Source organism: Numenius arquata, chromosome 19 (assembly GCF_964106895.1).
Source record: "Numenius arquata chromosome 19, bNumArq3.hap1.1, whole genome shotgun sequence".
Classification (NCBI taxonomy): domain Eukaryota; kingdom Metazoa; phylum Chordata; class Aves; order Charadriiformes; family Scolopacidae; genus Numenius; species Numenius arquata.
The window spans coordinates 7,973,937-7,992,526 of NC_133594.1; the positions used below are offsets into that span (position 1 = coordinate 7,973,937).

The 18,590-nt window shown below is 41.7% G+C and overlaps 2 protein-coding genes across 2 annotated transcripts; one reads left to right on the plus strand and one right to left on the minus strand.

The window, feature by feature from the left end:
* The first annotated feature begins 410 nt into the window (after positions 1-410).
* Positions 411-13,072, plus strand: STKLD1 (serine/threonine kinase like domain containing 1). The gene is made up of 19 exons (XM_074161022.1): positions 411-425; positions 920-1,015; positions 1,504-1,548; positions 2,835-2,909; positions 3,442-3,546; positions 3,752-3,822; positions 4,454-4,569; positions 5,005-5,117; positions 5,212-5,372; positions 5,826-5,956; positions 6,574-6,657; positions 6,955-7,071; positions 7,621-7,755; positions 8,675-8,803; positions 9,912-10,040; positions 10,966-11,094; positions 11,407-11,544; positions 11,859-11,938; positions 13,025-13,072. The coding sequence occupies exons 1-19, from the start codon at positions 411-413 to the stop codon at positions 13,070-13,072; spliced, it is 1,917 nt and encodes a 638-aa protein (XP_074017123.1).
* Positions 11,983-18,304, minus strand: REXO4 (REX4 homolog, 3'-5' exonuclease). Its single transcript, XM_074161023.1, has 8 exons — positions 17,989-18,304; positions 17,266-17,624; positions 16,814-16,969; positions 16,410-16,603; positions 15,900-15,988; positions 15,240-15,314; positions 14,471-14,545; positions 11,983-13,755 (listed from the first exon to the last, which is right to left on the minus strand). Exons 1-8 carry the CDS (start codon positions 18,187-18,189, stop codon positions 13,654-13,656), a joined length of 1,251 nt encoding a protein of 416 aa, XP_074017124.1. The 5' UTR covers positions 18,190-18,304; the 3' UTR covers positions 11,983-13,653.
* Positions 18,305-18,590: the final 286 nt, after the last annotated feature.

The following is an 18,590-nucleotide window of genomic DNA, read 5'->3' on the forward strand; positions in this document are numbered from 1 at the left end:
AAGGCGCCGCGCGGGCGGCAGCGCCGGCGCAGGCGGGGTGGGGCGGGGCGGTGGCACCCGGGGGCGGGGCGGGGCGGGGCGGGGCGGGCCCGCCCCTCTCGCGCCGCGCGCTTAAAGCCTCCCCCCTCGCGCTGTTTCTTCCTCCACCGCTGAGGGGGCGCGCGGCGGGTTCGGGGCGAGCGTTTCATCCCCGTTTCGGGCAGCGCCCCGGGGGTTTGTAACGGTGCTTTTTTTTTTTTTTTTTTTTTTTTTTTTTTTTTTTTTTTTTTTTTGCTAGAAAGCGTAAGAAAAGGGAAATGCTTCTTCCCTGCACTGTATCTGCTGCTGACGGCTGAGGGGCTGCTCTCGCCCTGGGCCTAGGGGTCTCTCCACACCCGTCGCCTCGCTGGGATGCTGGGCCGCGTCCCGCCATGGAGAAATACGAGGTGCTGCCCCAAGGGCTAGGCCCTGCCTGGCGGGAAGGGGACGGCTGCGGCCCTTCTGGGGGTGTAGGTAGTGCTGTAGCCCTGGGGAGGGGTTTGTTTTCTGGGGGAGGAGGTGTAAGTATCCCTGGGGGTTGTATGTAACCATGGGGAGGGAATGTAGGTGGCCCTGGGGGGTTCGTATCCCTGGAAGGGGTGTGTGGCCTTGGTGAAGGTGTAAACTACTCTGAGGAAGGGACCTACAGGGTCCGACAGAGGGAAGTGCTAGGGTGTGGATGGCCCTGGGGAATGTTCTGCTCAGCAAGGGGAAATGTGCTGGAGGGGAAGAGAAGGCCTGTGTGTCTCTGGAGAGTTGGGGTGCAGATGGGGGGCCTGTGGTCCCGCCACTGGGAAGTGAAGGTGTGTGCTGTGTAGAGGGTGCCTGGGAAACAGGTTGGAAGGGGTTTTCTGCCTTGGTTGGTCCACTTCTTGAAGCTGAGCGTTTCTTTGCTCTGCAGGTGCTGGAGGAGCTCCAGCCTGGGGCGCTGGGCACTATGCTGGTAGTTGAATTGAAAACAGAAATGAGTGCGGAGAAGAAATATGTAATAAAGCAGGTGAGAAGGTTGTTGCTAGGAAAACACGAGTCCTTTAGCATGTTTGTCTTCTCCACAGGCCCATCTGATAGTAATAGAGACAAACATGTTAGGCAGCTCAGCCACTGGGTAAGAGTAGGCTTACACCTTACTGTGCTGCTGTTTGGAAATTAGAATATTCAGATCAGTTTATCAGAGTATTGAGGTTAGAAATAGGGAAAGAGGAGCAGGTTATTTAGGTCTATCCAGTGTGTTTTCACCTTGGCTTACTGCTTCCTTGACAGTGCAGGAGGAAGGCTGGCCAGGTGTTGCAGACTCATTCAAAGCTCTGGTTTGGGCCATCTCCCAACAGCAAGACTGCTCCAAACATTAGACATTGGAGCTGTTATTGAAAACTTGTGCCAGTTCATGCACAATATGCAGTTGCAGTCATCTTGGCAAGATTGTTCTGGCTTAAAGTTTGGCTGTTACTATATTAGGATCTCATCTTTGTATTCTGTTTGGTGCAGGTTGAATGCATTGAAGAAAGCCAAGCAAATGAGGCCTTGAAGGAGGTATCAGTGCACTTTTTCTTTACTACTTTGCTTACAAAGACCGAAGTCTTAATGAAGTCTTTTATCTACAAGGATTAACTTAAATAAATAGTCAAGATATAAATCAGGTGGGACTGTCTGAGGGGTGTTCTCCCTGCCCTCTGTTTGAGCTCAAGCCAGGATTTTGTATTAATTGTTCCTGTATTTGATTATGTAGATTCAAATGGACAGCTGTTCTCAGAGGATAGTGCTTTTTCAAGGTTCATGTTTGTTTTGTGCTGAAGACAAAGAACAAAGCTCATCCTTTTGGCCTTAAGCTGAGGGAGAACCTTGGTCTGTTTATAGTTTATTATTAATAACTCAATTTCTATGTATTTAGTTATATGTTAATTTCTCAGAGTTGGACACTGATGTGCATGATTTGACTAGTTTTCTCCCTTTACACTTTTGTGCAAACTTGTTTCAATGCCTCAGGTAAGAAGCAACATCAGAAATACTACTAAAATAGCATGATTTGCTTCAACAAAATATGTGAAGGAACACCTGATGGATTAGTCTCACAGTGTCCAGTATGCATGACAGCTGCAGTTGAAAATGAGTGAGAATACGTGTCTGTGCTGATGCTTCATCCTACTTAGGAGAGGTGACCTCTCTGTGCACTGAGACTGGCTTTACTGATAGTTTGATTCAATTTTTCTGCTATGTGTCTGTTGGAATAAATGCAGTTGTGCCAGCTGGGAATGTGTCTCTTAGTTTTTCTCTGGTGTCTGCACAACCACAAACACAACTATAGGAGAGTAAGTTGAATTCCTTTTAAGTTTCACATCATCAGCAAATTTGTTGAAGTAATTGATAATTGTTAGAGCCTTATATGGAAACCAAAGTCAAGGAGATAAGCATCTCTCACTAGTATCATATTTTCTGTGATGCAAGCTTGCATAGGGGTTACTGGAAATAATGGCTACATTAGACAAATCATCTTGACTTTCATAATCTAAGATGTGCTTTCAGGTTTGGATGTTAGGAACTGAAGAAGAGGGTTGTTTACATATCATCTCTCTAAGGATCAGCTTATATCCTTGAATCTCACAAGGCTGTTACAGCATTACATTGAATAGAGTCTTTCAGTATTTTCCTTAACTTGACACTTGTACATGCAAATGTATAACAGAGCTTGTACATTGAAATGGTTTGGTCAATGATGCGATGTAAACAAGTCAGGCTTAGGATATAATTTAAAGTCCTGTTCAGTAGGAAGGCCTGTGTAGCCACAGAAAACCCTCTCAATTTTTTTTTATTCTATGCAGGCAACAGATTTGCTGAAACTTCATCATTCAAATGTCTGTGCTTACCAGGAGTTGTTTATAACTTGGGATAATGAGGTGAGATTTGAAACAAACCTGCTTTTTTAACTCCTGAATAAACATGCTGAAAAGCTGTGAAGATACATGGATTGGAGTCCATCACGTGGCAGTATTGCACGCTGAGTCATGGATTGTGATATGAATCAGTGTGCAATACTGATTTTCATGTCTGCGTGAAAATCCTTTTATAGGAGACTATAGGAAACTGAAAGCCCCAACTTAATTATTTGCAGATTTTATTCAGTGCTCAGGCAAAATTTGTGTTGATTTTATGTATGTGTATTTGTCTTGAATTGTCCCATGTGGCTTCAGATAAGATGCTTGATAATGTTTTGTGGTTTTTTGAAAAAAAACAAAACACAACAAACATGCTGTATTTTTAATAAAATAAAGTAAATACCATCTCCTCTGTGAGGGAAATGTTAGAACACCTTGGTGTTGGTCAACATCACACCCACCAGTTTGGCCAAGTGCTCAGTTTTGTCTTTCTTACTGGATATGTTATTACCTGCAAACAGTTAGACAGTTTTGATGTAATGTTTTGTTACAGATATCATCTCTGTTCCTTTGCCTGGTAATGCAGCACTCAGGCCAAAGAGATCTTTCATCTGTAATCAAGGAAAAAAGGCAGAAGACAGAAAAAATAACAGACATGGTAAAAAGTACAAAAGAGGCATCTGGTTGAACTCAGAGTCGCACTGCTTTTGTATTTCTTCCCTTGTATCCCCTCTTTCTCAAAGTCCTCCCCAAAATCTTCAAAGCAGAATGTTTTACAGAAGGGCGCTTTTGGAAGCTATCTTCCAAAAGATATTTGGAAGTTACTCTGTATGTTACACTTTCATGTATATTCCCCTCAACAGGTGATTATGAAGTTCCTGGGACAGATGGTGGATGCTTTGTTTTATATACACAAACAAAATATTTTCCACAGGTAAGTAGAAATCTTGTTCTCTTTGTCTGATAGGTCATTGTTCATTGCGGTGACTGTTGATTCAGCCCAGCTGCTCGCAGGCAGTGAATTTTACTGTTCCAAAAGGGCAAGTAGGAGGTAGAAATTCTGGACTTCATATATTGATTAATTTTCTGTGACTTCTGAAATCATCTATTTCTTGCATGCTTTCTAGAATTATCCATTTGAGCAAGGTGTTCTCTCTCTTTGTTTTTTTGAATTTGCTAAAATTCTAATACTAATTTTAATATTAGAATGTTGACCAAATCTGTTAATGCTTACATTTTAGTGGCTGTGATACACAAAGTCTATTTTGTCTATCTAAAACAAGAGACAACTGTCACATTCCACGTTCAGATAAATTTGTGTCACAATCACAATGTTTAAAGCATTTCATAATAAAACAAGAAAATAAATGTATTTCAGCTGATTATCACTTGTATATTAAAAAAAATCAAAACCCTCAAACAAAAAAAAACCCCAAGCCCCTTACCACCCATCTGCCTTCCCCCCCCAAAACTCCAAACCTTCTGACGTGTAGAGGCTGGGACCCTGTAGTTATATTGCATTTGACTCTGACTTCCCAGGCTGACAGAAAATATTTGTGTTGCAGAAATCTCAAGCCATCAAACATACTTGTGACTGGTGAAGCATCCTTCATGCTTAGCGACTTCAGTACAGAAACACTTATGACAGATGAGATGAAATGGAAAATAAGAGTGGAAGAAAGTAGATACTTGTTTTACTTGTTTTTTTTTTTTCACTTTATTTTTAAGAGATTTGCTTATGGTGAATATTTTAGTCCGCAGAAAAATCAGCCAAAGAGGAAAATATTATCTTCCCTCCTCTTTCTCTGCATCATGCTATTTGTTTTCTGAAGTATGAAAAGCATATTCATAGGCAGTTGCCTGCAGCGTTAATTGTGTTCACAATTGACAACTATAGATATGTCTGATATACAATAACACCTTCAAAAATTGTTCATTAGTTATAGTGTGCTTCTTAGTCTTTTGTAGCATATCACCAGTAAAAACTGTCTAATCTGTGCAGAATATCTCTAAATTATTTTTAGACAAAACAATTGCCTGCAGTTCTTGCACATGCAAGAAAAACTGTGTATAGTACAATATCAGCAACGTTACTGTATGATTCTTATTTCAACAGATAGCAAGGCTTGGATGGCTCCGGAAACATTTGATTTTTCTTTTACTGAGAAATCTGACATCTGGTCTCTAGGTTGTATTCTACTGGACATGATGACCTGCTTTGTTCTGAATGTATGTGATAATGTTTTATTATAGATTTAAAATGTTGTTGGCCCACCGGGGTATCTCTAAACGAGTGTGTGAAAGCTCTACTTTTACTTTACAGGCAGAAGAGATAACTTCATTGCTGCAGGACATTAGACAGGATACCAGCCGTCTTGAGGGAGTTCTGACACTAACACAACATGGAGATAACAGCTCTTTGCCTTTATTTCCAATTTTATGTATGATGCTACAGATTCAGCCCAGCATGAGACCCACAACAAAGTGAGTTTGGGATGCTTTCCCTTTATTTTTTGTCCTAAACCCCACCTACCTTCACAAAGGTAGGAGTGTCAGCTACTGTTGGAAAGAGATTGAGTCAAGGTTGCTTATCTTACTGCCTTGATAAATTGAGTTATTAAAAAAGTCAAAGGCTTGGTGTTCATTCAGAATTGGGCATTCTGATATGCATAGATGTCCTTTTTTTGAAGATTATAAAATCATGTTATACACAAATTTACAAGCCATTAACTTGAAACCTGAGCATGGCTTGTTCAATGTGAGTTATTTCATTAGCTGTTTTGAAGTAAATTGTTTAAGTTCTGTCAAAAATAACCTGGTCTTCAAAGAAGCATTATTAGCTTTTTATATCAAAATGAAGCAAAGCCTGTAGAATCTTTCTTTTGTTACTTGCCAGTTCTCACTTATTGGTACTGCTTTTGTCTCTCGTAATTCTAGGGATCTGACTGATGTTCCATTTATTAGGGAATGCCTGACTGTTGCTGGTGCCTCTTCGGTAAAACTGAAGAAGTCTTTGCCTCCTAGAATAATAGATATGCTCCTTGAGGGAGGAATCGAAAGTGTTCTAGGTAATAACGAAAAGATAAATATAATGATGGTTTTCATAGGAAATAAACCCAGTCAGCATATATTCTGCATCAAAATGAATTATTGGATGTTTGTTTTACTTGAAATGAAATGGGATGCTACTTGGAGGAAGGATTTCACTCTACAGCCTTTTCTGTAACCTTGTAAGATAACCAGCCATATCTACTGCACAAGTTAAATGGGGTCAGAGATCATCCTTCAGAAAATTGGGGAGCCCCACTGTCTTTATCGGCTTTCTAACGTGTTTCCCAATTTATCCAACAGAGGACCTGCTCTGTTATTTTCCTCTTGAGTAAGAAAGATGTTCTCTTCATCTGGAAAGGCTATTGGAATAATGCATTTAAAGCCCCTAGCCCTGCTCTTATTTAATACTCTATCAGGTGCCCAAAATACATAATGCCAAATACACAGATTATAGAGGTGAATCATAACACTTTGTAATATTTAAATGTTTGATGCACTAGGGGAAAATTTTCTTTTCAACAATCACAAATGATATTATTTTAATTTATATGAATTCACATCTTGCACTAAAAAAAATTTGAGTGCTTTTTGTGTTTGTATCAAATGGTTAGAAGAATTTTCTTGGTTTATGTAGAATTCATGCAGGCTTTCTGGGAGGTAGAAGAAGCACAGGATAAAGCCATTCAGCTCCTTGCCAGCTTTGTAAGAGATAAAAGTGGTAAGGCACTATTTTATTAATTATTCTGCCCTTTCCTTAATGAGGAAGATGCTGTGCTACCAGCTGTCTTTAATAAGAGGCATTTCCCATAGAGAGTATAAAATTCACACTGTATTGTTCTGCCTATACTTGCACTTTGTTCTCTTTGATTCAAGAATGTTTTTCTGCCATATCGCATCGCCTGTAGGGACTCAAATTTATTTGAAACTGGAACTCTTGTCTTCTGGAGTGTAGATACCCAACTGAGCATTCTAAGCTGTGTAACTGGATGTTGTCTCAAATCATTTTTCTCCTCAGCCTTGCCCTACCTGCTAACGTTCACAGAATTGATCGCTTTTGCCATGAAGACTCATGTGGATTCTCTCAAGTTACAAGTAGATGGTTGCAGTTTATTGCTTGAAATTCTTAGTCACGGTACAGTCATGAGACTTCCAACTTCTGCTGGGTAATATGTGCTATTTCTTGTGAAGTTAGATGTAGCAGGTAAGGTTTGAAATGGGTTCAGTGGTGATTTTAGGGGACAAATTTAAAGTAGTAGAGGAATTTAAGCAGGTTTAATAAGAGTGTGAGTTCTCATGGACTTTCTTCAGGACTGGCATATGTGAATTCTACATTAGTGTTAATTTTAAATACAGGTTGGTGATCTTAGGCTAGTGAGGTTGTTTTCACGTTATGTAGAATGTTACTAGAGTGCATAAATAAGAGACTCTCGGCGTTCTGGTATTTGATTTTCAAACCATAGAAGTGTTTTTTGGTCTATTGTGTGGTTCTTGCTGTCATTTTCTTGGCAATTTACCCCAGTAACACCTGATAACGATACAAGCTTGACAATAGTAAGAATTGTGTTTCAGAAAAAGAAAATTAACTTTTGGATATATTATGTGGAGAAATGACAGCAGGGGGTTCAGACTTCATTCAAAGCTGCTGAAATCTTTGTTCTGTTCCAATGTTTACTTTTGACAGCTCTAGAACAGAATGTGATGGTGGCCCTGGATGAGAATGTGACCAGCTCTCTGTTAGAGACAGTGAGAAAACACTCTGAAAACGAAGAGTTACTTTCATTGGTCTGCACATTATTGATGATGATTTCAGCCAGTGGTGGGTCACCCTGTTCATTTTAGGGGAATATTCTTATCTTTCTGCTTTTGTAGTCTAATCCAAGACAATGCAGAGCTCTTGACTTCACTGAGAGATGTGGATGTCCGTAAGTATTAGTTTAAAAGGGGTAATATTGGTAAGATTGACTAAATATTGGTAAGATAACACTCCTGAAAGTATAAGATATGCTGCTGAGGATTCAGGTACTTACAGATTTTTATCTGTTAGGGTGGTCCTGTATTTCATTTTGTTTTGAAAACCAATACAAACTGTGCAAATAGTAGCGCATGGGAAAATGAGGGCATAGAACCTGGATTCTATTTTTGGCTGTGCCATTGTGAATTGAAACCATTCTGCCTAATTTCTCTGCTTTGTTTTTTTCTCCTGAGATTGTAATTGCTAAATATAAATTTTTGCTTGTTTTCAGTGTGAGCTCAACAGTCGTCAGAAGACTTATTATAAATTGTTACAGGAGGATTTAGCAGCAAGGGGATAATCTTGAAAAAAGAAAAGTACAAAGTGTCATGAACAAATAAACTTACCATCTAAGACCAAACTATTTTTTAAACAGTGTTCCCTAATTCTTAAGCTGAGGTAACTAGAATTGCTAAATTGCAAGCATCTGAAAAATAGTACTGTTCTACCCTCTCAGTTCCTTCTCTGCTCTGTAAATTTCAGATCTGTAATGAAAAAGGATGGGCAAACAGCCGTTTGGAAGGGTCAGTTGTGCTCAGCACTATACTTAAGTGCACCTTGTTAAGGAATTTGGTCTGTTCTCTTGCTTTCTTTTGTCCAGCTGATGGTATCATGTTACTGGTTTGTAATCAATGTTTAAACATGGTTAGTAGCACTGTCTGCTGCGAGAACAGTGAGTGGGACAAAAATTGCAGATTCTATAGAATCTTTTTGTGTTTTTCAGAAGTTGCTGCAGAGAATCTCGGGAAAGCTGGAGCGATTCCAGACCTTCTGTCAATTTTAAGAAGTTTTCTTCATAATGAACAGATCTGCCTCTCTTGCTGTGGAGTTCTCTGGAGCTTGGCAGCGAGTGGTAAGTTAAACACAGCAAGTATTGTGCTCGTATGACTGAAAGGCAGCAGGTATTGTGCCTAATTGCATTCAGACATTCCTGTTCCTGGGAGTGGGTTTTTCTTTCTTCCATTCCGGAGAGATATCTCCACAGCACTACTAGAATAACTTTAAGTGATTCAGAGTATAAGAGAAAACTAAAAACTAATGCAGACTTTATAGAACCCTTTTTGTGATAAGGTGTTGAAGTCAAATCTTTACTGTTTAGACCAAGATATGGCTTATGAAGACTGTCAGAAATTAAAGGGTACACACAGATTCTGGTTTGCCAGTCACGTAGTTTTGCTCTGCTTTTAGCAGAGGGAGTGCAATGCAAACGGCATATTAGATTAGGTATCAGAATAGGATTTGGAAGTAATATCATCTTAGTTCTTTGCATCACACTTCTCTTGGCAGCACTGGGCTAAATCTTGAGGTGGACATCTCCTAGAGACTTGCTTTTCCAAAAGAAATGTGATTGACAAAGTGTCAAGTGTACTCTTCCCATTGCCTTAGAACTAAACCAGCACCATCCCCACAGTGCTGGAGGGCCATGGGTGATGGCTTGACCCCTTCTCATGAGACCACGCTGGGAGATTTTTAGGGGGTTTGTTTGATGTGTTGTGATACAGGGGTGTGGTGTTCTGATCATCAAGGAAGGCTGAAAGCACAGAATGCGCACAATTGCATTTGGTGTGTTTTATTCCTTCTGTGCAACAAACCACCCACTTGATTTATGTGACCAGCTAAATATTCATCCTGCAGACCGCATTCTGTCAAAAGGGTGGTTATTTTTGGAGGTTTCTTGCTGTGATCCCCGTGTATAATTTAAATGGCAAAAAAAACCCCTAGTTCCTGGAGAAGTTGAGCTTTCTGCAATAAACATTACTATTTAGCAGTCCTGTAAAATGGGATACATTTTAGGTTCCTTCGCTCTGCTGTTGTCCATACTAAAATAGTGTTGTATTACTCCAAATACCACCACCCATTAAGGTTTTACTGATAGAATTTGATGTACAATGTGCTTATGATATTATTACTTGATTAAATAACTCTACTTGATGCCTTTCCTTTTTGTTATGGTAATTCAGAGAATAACGTAGACCAAGCAGTGCTGAAAAGTGCTGTCCCCGTTACCTCTGCGGTTCTTCAGGAGCACATCCAGAATGGAGCAGTTACGGAGTCTGCTTGCTCAGCTATATGGGCACTGTCACTCCAAGGTGTGTTTTCCCAGTCTCCCTGTCCCTTCTGCACCGAGAAGGCTCATATTCCAAACAAGTCTGTCCGGAGGGGTGATCCCTGAGTTAAAGGCTGCTGGGCCTTAGCAGACTCTGCAGATGGCAGCAGAGTTAGGAATTTGCATCCTCTCTTATCCAGTCTTCCCTGCACTTGCTCTCTAACACTCCCTAATGAAGCTATTTTTGAGGAGCAGTAGCAATTATATAACGAGATGCTGCTGATGGGTACTGTAATGATGGGCAGCTACAAGATCCCTGTTGTGCAGAGCATTATCTCTGGCTTATCTCTTAAGACTAGGAATCCCATTTGTGTTACGCCGTTGAATGCAGCATTCATGTTGTGCAGCCTGGGTTGGGAGGTTTGGTTTTATGCCACTTGCTTTGTAAATTGGGAACAACATTTCAGATTAAAAAAGAAAACGTGTATCTCTTTCATTACCACGTGCACTAAGGAACGCATCCTTGCAATACTACTCTCTTATTTCTTCCTCATGCAAGAATATTGCCATGTGTTTACCTACTGCCCTGCACTTCTGCCATCATTCCACTGGGAAGAGCGCCGTAAAACACCTTAAGCGATCTCATTTCTAGTACCCACCAGCAGAATAGGTTGAGTATTCAGGACTCTCCATTCCTTTTGGCTTGGAGAATGAAAGGGAATCCTGACACAGTAGATATATCAGAAATTTCTCCTAGACCCCTGATCAACTCATGGTAAGACACTATTTGGCCTTTTTTAATGCAATACAGGTTTTCACATGCTTTCTTTGTAACTTTTATTGCATAATTAAAAAGTTGCTTCAGAAATATGAGGCAGAAGTTGAAATGCAGATGAGTATTTTAATGGCTTTTGAGTATGTAGAAGTTGGGGGATTTTGTGTTGTGGTTTTCGTTGTTTTTTTTAAAGGTTGTTTAAGTGAAAATGACTATGAGCCCACAACAGCGCTTCTGCTGGATGCGCTCAGGATGAACCCAGAAAGACCGGTGCTGGTGAAGAACACCTTCCTGGCATTAGCAAGCCTTCTAAGGCTATCTGGTAACATCCAGCAATCTCATCTATTAGTAACTTGAGTGTTTTGGTACTTATTTTATGATGTTTCAACTGTGTAAAAAGGGTAAAGCTCAATGTGAAAACAATAAATATTAAAATATTTAATGTCAGCCGCATATATGGTCTTCTACTTGTTGCCCAAACGTACTTCAGAATAGCTTTTAGGAAGACTGAAAATAATGACCATGACTTCCTGGAAAAATACTACATGTGTGCTAGCCTGGAGCAGGGGATTGGAAAGCAGATAATGCAGTCTGCAGCTACCAATTAGCCCAGCAGTGTTTGTCTCCCTTTCAGAAATCCCAGCTTTGAGATTTATAATGGATCCAAAAGGCAATGGAATAAACCTGATCAAATATGCCTACCACCTTCACTTCGATCATCTGGAAGTGGTGGAAAATATCTGTATGCTGATTAATGAGATGCTTCAGTATGGTGAGATGATGGTGGTGTTTGTCGAGTCTCTTCCTCTCCCGCACCCCCAGAAGATAGTAAAAACCTAACACGTCCCTGAGCAGCTGCTGTTAGTTGCTCTCAGGAGACTCAATATGTACCTGAGAGGATGAATTGGAACTGAGAGTTCATCCCACTTCTTGAATAATTATAACCACCCCTCTGATGTAATTTTATAACTTAATCTCATCTTGCCCTCTGTTTGTGTAGATCTGTCCCTTCCCTGCTCTCGTTTAGCTCCTGCTGAAACCATTGGTAGTTATAACCATAAACTATGCTGTTCATTTGCATTACAGATGAAGTTGTGCTGGATATGCGGTTCCAGAAAATGGAAGAACTGCTGTCTGAAATAAAAAGCTCTTTTCCATCTAGCATGGTATGTAGAAGTCACTGTGATAATAAAGGGTGGACGCTTGGTATGTTATTTATGTTTATGGATTTTATTATTCTCAATTGTCTGGAATTACATAGTGCAGAAATTTACAGAATTACGTGTATGTGGGGTGAAGTGAGCTTGTAAGAATATTTCTAATTACTGGAAACAAGTAGTTGGAAAGGTTTTTTTCTTTACACTTTATGCTGTAACTTTTTAATATGTTCTGGTCTCTTGCGACACTGCATTGCATTAATTTACTACATTCTGCATACCAGAACAGGTTAAAGTTTATAGGAATAAAGTGTAAATATATTACATGCAATTATTTTTGCTTTATAAGTGATGTCCTTAGAAAAACACAAACCCAACAAACCAAACCCTTCTGACAGCTTGCCTGCCTGAAGACTTAACATATTAAATTCCAACAAGGATTCATACTGAAAAAAACATACCTTTGAAACACCAGAAACAGCTATTTAATGTGTTAGACTAATTTCCTTTGCAATGGCTTCCTGTCAAGAAACCAGTAAATACAAGTTTTCTCCTCAAACCAATAGAACTGGTTAATCTTACATCTTTGCTCTCTTCAGTTCTGCATTTAGCCTGCTGGAGAATTTGTCTCAAAGATAGTTACATGTCTCCTGCAGGCAATGCCTGCACCAGTTTAATGAACATTGTAGCTGTAAGGCAGGGCAGAAAAAAAGGATCAAAAAGAAAGCTCCCTCTTCTGTTGTGAACGTAACTTGTTCCCTGTGTCCCCGGTTGACAGACAGCACAGAGACAAGACCAGAACCCTCTCATCCTGGCAATACAATGTGCACTGTGCAACGGCTAAATCTCTGAAAACCATTCCTTGTTACCTTCCAGTAATCATTTAGATTATTTAAATCACAGTATTAGTATTCAGCCTAGTAATTACAGTTGTTCTGAATTTTGAAGAACCAGACCCCACATCTGTTTAAAACACCACTGACTTTAAAGGCCGATGTTAGACACAGCGTTTTTATTAATAAAGGAATATAAAAATAAGTGAAGTGACAAGGTATACTCTTGTATTTATTTGACAATTCTCACATTTCTCTCCAGGAGATAATGACCCTTGTGGATGCAGCGCTTTTGAAACTGCAGGAGTAAAAGAAAAACTTTCTGTATAAGAACAAGACTCGTATGCTTCTGGTTCAGATATAAAAGCCTGGATCTTCTAGAAATATTTTTAAAATATTTTTCTCACCAGAAAGATTAATATTGGGCCATTAATACATATTCTGTTGATTTAGGTACCACAACTGCGAGGCTAGCAGCAATAATTAAGAATGTGCCTTACTTTGTAGACTTTAAAATATTTGAAATAAAGATTTTAGTCTTGGGAGTTTCAGCAAAGCTATGACAGTTTCTTCCTTCTTCATCTACCTTAATTAAAAACGCTTTTTCTTCAGTGTATATATCCGTTGCAGAAATTGAACTGATGAAGTACCTCACAAATGCAGGCATTTGTTAAGGTAGTGTTTAAACGCAGCAGCAGGCGTTAGGCTTAGGTACCATCCAGAAAAGGGGTATGAGCAGTATTCTTGGATTCTTGTAGCACTCATGTACCTGGTTAGGAATTACTGTCTTTTGATTGATTTTACGAATTAGCTGCTGTCAGTTACAAGTTATCTCTAAATTTTCTCCTGGAATGTGACGTGAAACCAGCAAATGCTGCAGATGAAAACCATTCAAGTTTTATGATTTTTGTTGTTAGGTTTGTTCTTAACAGCAGCTTCCCATTTCTTTTTCTCCAAGGTGTACAGTCTCATAGCTGCTTGTGCGTCCTGAATCTAAAAGAATAGAACAAACAGGAGGCTTAATGAAACACAGCTGACATGGTTTTAGAACGTTATTGTTAAGAAGCAGCTAAATCTTCTATCATCTTAATACATCCTTTTAATTAACATTTCATAATCTCTTTCTAGATTTGGGTTCTGTGCCTAGTGGAAGGGGGATGATGTGTATTCAGAATGCATGGGCCACCACCAGGCTATACACTTCTCCTTCTGATTGTGACTTGGATACTCTTGATACAGTATCTTGGAGATACTCTCCCTATTTCCGCTGCTTCTTCAGCTCATTCCCCTGTTAGATCCCCCTGTCTGCTGAAAGAAAGGAACTGCTGAGGTTCAGGAGTATGTTCTCATGATATTTTATCCAGAACAGTGCAAAATGCTGCTTTTAAGGTAAGCAGTCGATACTTGAGAATTACTTCCTTCCCCTGGGGATCTTAAAATAACAAGAATTAATATTTAAATAAAATACAGTTGACTTGTGCAAAAGTAGTTTATGAGAATAAGGAAATAATCCAAGTGGTATGAGAAACGTAACGGTAAGCAGTTTAGGTGGCAGCCTTACTGCATGCTGGTGTCCAAGCAGGGCCTGCTACATTCATGTAGAGGCCAGAGTGAAGCCACAGCATTCTGGATTGAACCCGGATCCTGGAGCTGATGCGTCGTACCTTGTTGATCTACCCAAAAATGTGTGTTCTGAGGAGATACATACCGAGCAGTGCTCTGATGTCTGCACTTGAACATTTAGCAGTTTCTCACAGAGCAGTTTCAATGATGGCCGCGTAGCCTAGAAATAAAGATACAATCATGCTGTCTTGCGCTACTTGAGATAGAGATATATATATGTATGTATACACACAAAAAAATACTGGTTTAAGTGTATTCCTTAATTAATCATAGCACATCTTGGCTTCTGCTGATGAACTGGCAAGAACGCTTAATGAATTACGAGATTTAAGCATGTACTGCTGAGAGGATTTTATGTGCATTACCATAACCCTAAGATTAGTGTTTAAGGTGCTTTGTTGTGAAAAAGACCACCTGAGTATATAGTTATGGGACTTAAATACCTCCCTATAATCTGAACCTCTGCTCCTCTAGCCTAAGCAGAAACTTGAAGCCATGTGTCTTTATATCCCTACGGAAAAGATACCATTCAGATGATAAGCCTTACTGTGAGTAGAACTGTAATGTCTTATTTTGCTGTCCAGAAAAGCATTACAAAGACCATCCAAGTGCTAGAGAATGGGAGAGCCACTGGATTTTGTGCACAGGTATTGCTGGTAATGTTTGTACCGAACTAAGTAACTTGTTGATTTATTTCAAATACTAAGCAAGCATTCAACTAGACTCGTATTTTCAAAGGATAAAAGCAGGGATCCCTGTTTCAGGTCAGAAAGAAGGAATGGGGTCAGGTAGGGGGAGAGAACTAGCAGCTGGGACTCGGTTAATTGAGGTGCACCTTCCCATCAGTCCCTTACCTTGACTCTCTGTCTGAAAGGCTTGTATCTTTGCGTGTCACGTATTTTCTTCTTAGGATGGTCAAGAAATAGGACCTAGAAAAGATTACAGTTCCAGTTCAAAGCGTGCTGTTGCATGAAACTTCATACAGCTGAATGTACAGCTTCTTGCTGTTTCCTTCCATCCGTTACGAGAGAGTTCAAAACCATGAATGGACCAGACCAAGATCATCCAGACACTGTCTGGATTCAAGATCCACAAAGTTCTACTTTGCGTGAGAAAGAGAAATGAATGTGGAGGCACCAGCTGTGGAGACTCCCTGCAGCGCTGGTACAGCATGATATAGTACCTGGCTCTGGAAAGGATGAGCAGACTGAGCTCTGGGGACTAATCAAACCTACAAATGGTTTTTTTTCATCGTTCTGTTCATTTCCTGGCTCTTTAGTAGGAGCTCAGTGCTATTAGCAACTGAGTTTAGAAGTGAAAGAACTTTAGTTGGCAAGTGGCTAGGGCTATACTTGGCCAGCATGAAATGACAAGAAATTGATGTAAGGGTGACAAAGCTGTAATTTCTAGCAGCTCAGGTGTGCTCCTCTCATCCAGAAACATGTATTAGAAATGTAAACAATCTTAAATTTTTGGAGCCTTGTCTTTAAAATAACAAATCTGCAGCCACGTACTTTTAGATCATTGCGTAAAGCATGTCCAACTAAAATCCTTCCGTTCAAGATGTCAGCGACCTCCTTCTGAACTGTTTTAAAATCTTCACCTAAAAATACCACACGAGGAAACACTTTGCATTAGACACTTAAGAAAATAAGCAAGCTACAATTATAACTGTATTTTTTTTGTGAAAGCGATTGTATCCTTGGGACTGCAGTTACCTAAATTTGTAGAGTACACTAAATCCTCTGCTTGTTACAAAAGCATAGCGCTAAAAGGAAATATCCTTCCTATTATTCCCATACCATAATCCACAAGTTAATTTCTTCTAGGGCGTTAGTGACCACACTGTAAAAAGTACTTCTTCCCACCATTTTTCTCAGCGGTCAAATTACATTTTGTTTTCCATTTCCCAAAATAAGTCTAACACTTACCCAGGCTCAGCCAACCAGGCTTCTGTGATAGCCTGTTAAATTCTCCCTCCTTAAAGAATGTTTTTTGGGGAAAAAAAAAGAAAAACCTCCTACCTTTATTTATATTCTCAGGGCGTATGCCACTAACAGCTGTTCTGTAATCAGTCACCTCCTCCGTAGGCTTGACATATTTGTCATAAATGCATATTCCAAACTGGTTGACAAGGGAGACGCGAGCCACAATGCTGTCTTCCCCCTTGGGTCCCACTCCCACCATCTCACAGTCCATGGCTACAGCCCGCGTCAGCCTGAAAGAGAAAGGACAGCTTGGTGACACCCCTGGTCCAGGGACGGCACGGTGAGAGTTCACCAGGTTCATGCATCGATGCGAATGGGGAGAACTCGGCAGTTTGTCTGTCAGCAGACCCCGGGAGATGCCAGCTTACGCCATGCACCTGCAAATCACAGTTATTAGAAGATAATCTCACTGCCATCCTTCCCGCTGGAATGTCACTCACCCTTTGGAAGCCTTTTCTTTAACCAGCACCTGCTCCACAGACTCTTTGGATGGGCCCGTTTCAAGTCCGAGATTTCTTCTGGCAATTTTTGCTGCTTCAGGTCCTATTGCTGCTTCAATATCTTTTGGATCGACGTCATCAAACCAGATTTCAGCCCTGGTAAGTACAGATTTAATTACACTTAATGGTCTTAAAGTGGTCTAGCATCTTTGTAGTGTAGGAAAAGCTTATTTGTTTTTTAAATTAAGAAATTAGCTCTGTGAAAACGGGTCTAGTGCTGTCGCCTATGCACGTTTGTTGCTATCTCTGAGGACCAGTGGCAGCATGCATCTTATTTCTCCCAAAATTTAGTCTGGGAGAGCGCAGCTGTTTCGAATGTACCGCTCTGTGCTTCTCAGATACACCTCTGAAAAGAAATATTCAGGTGCACGTACGATGCCTGAAGTACTTACTCTTTGGGCTGCTGCTCCACATGCTCTTCAGCTTTCCTCCTCTTGTGTTTTATATCGCCTTTCTCCTTTAAAATATCGCTATTTTTCTTTTTTTCTTCGCAGCCTCTTCCACCGCTTTTGGTGCCACTTAAATTCTTATCCGTCGCAGCCCTCTTGGCTTTCGGCTTTGCCAAAGGAGCGCTGTCTTTCGCAGAACCGCTCTCCGTTTTATCTGTGGGTTTGGCCTTCGCCGCGTTCCCCTTCCCGTTGACGGCTGGGATTTCTTGGCTATTGCCCGCTTTGAGGGGATGCTTCTTTTTGCTGTGCGCTTGACACGTAGAGAGGGACTCGCTGGAGCTGTTTGCCTTCTGTTTCAGTAGCTAAAAAGACAAGGAAAAACAAAAAAAAAAAAAAAAGGGAAAGAAGGATTATCTCCCTCTGCTTCTGGAGGTCCTGAGGGCTCCTGGTGTTCTGTCTCAGTGGTAAATGGCCCTGGACTCTCTTGCTGGCTCTAAGGATATTACCTGCAATGGGGCATCCCAAATCCCTGCCCGCAGCGCTTTATTTATTGACGCAAAGGTTATTATTTTAAAAAAAAATTACTACCTACGCCCTGGGCCGGCATTCGGAGAGCGGCGGCGTGGCCGCGGCCCGCCCCGGCCTCCATCCCCGGCCCAGATACCCCCCCCCCCGGGGAGAAGATGGCTCCGGCTGTCCCCAGGCGCGTCCCCCCGCTCCCCTCACCTCCTGCAGCGCCTTCCAGTTGGAGGAGAAATCCCGGGGGCTGCGGGGGGGAGCCGCCGCCGCCGCTGCCACCGCCGCCACGGCGGGGCCTTTCGGCGCGGCCGCCGCTTCCCCGCTCCCGACCTTATTCTTCTTCTTCTTCTTCCTCCTCCTCCTCCTCCTCCCGCCCTCCCCGCCGGCCGCGGGGCTCTGCTCCGCCATGCGGCCCGATCCCGGGGGAAACGGGGCTCAACCGGGTTGGGGCTGCCTCTCCCCCCGCCACGCCGGGACCGCGCAGCGCCGTACCGGCCCGGCGGGGAACGGCCACCCCGCGCTCGGGTTCCGGGGCTGCGGGGGCCCCGCTGAGGGCCGGGCGGCCGGTGGGGGTTTGTCCCGCCGCCACGGCGGGGGTGTGGGGCCAGTCAGGGCACAGGTCGAACATCAGGGAGCCCCCTTTTCTCCCCCCAACCCCCCCCCGATCGCCCCGCGTGTGTTTGGCTGCTGAGACTGGCTCAAAGCTCCTTCCTGCTGGTGCTCTTTGGCTGCAGCGAAGTCGCAAACATTGCGCAAAGACCGACCTCCCTCCCTCCAGCTGTTCCCGTGTTCCTTTCCCAGGCCGTTCC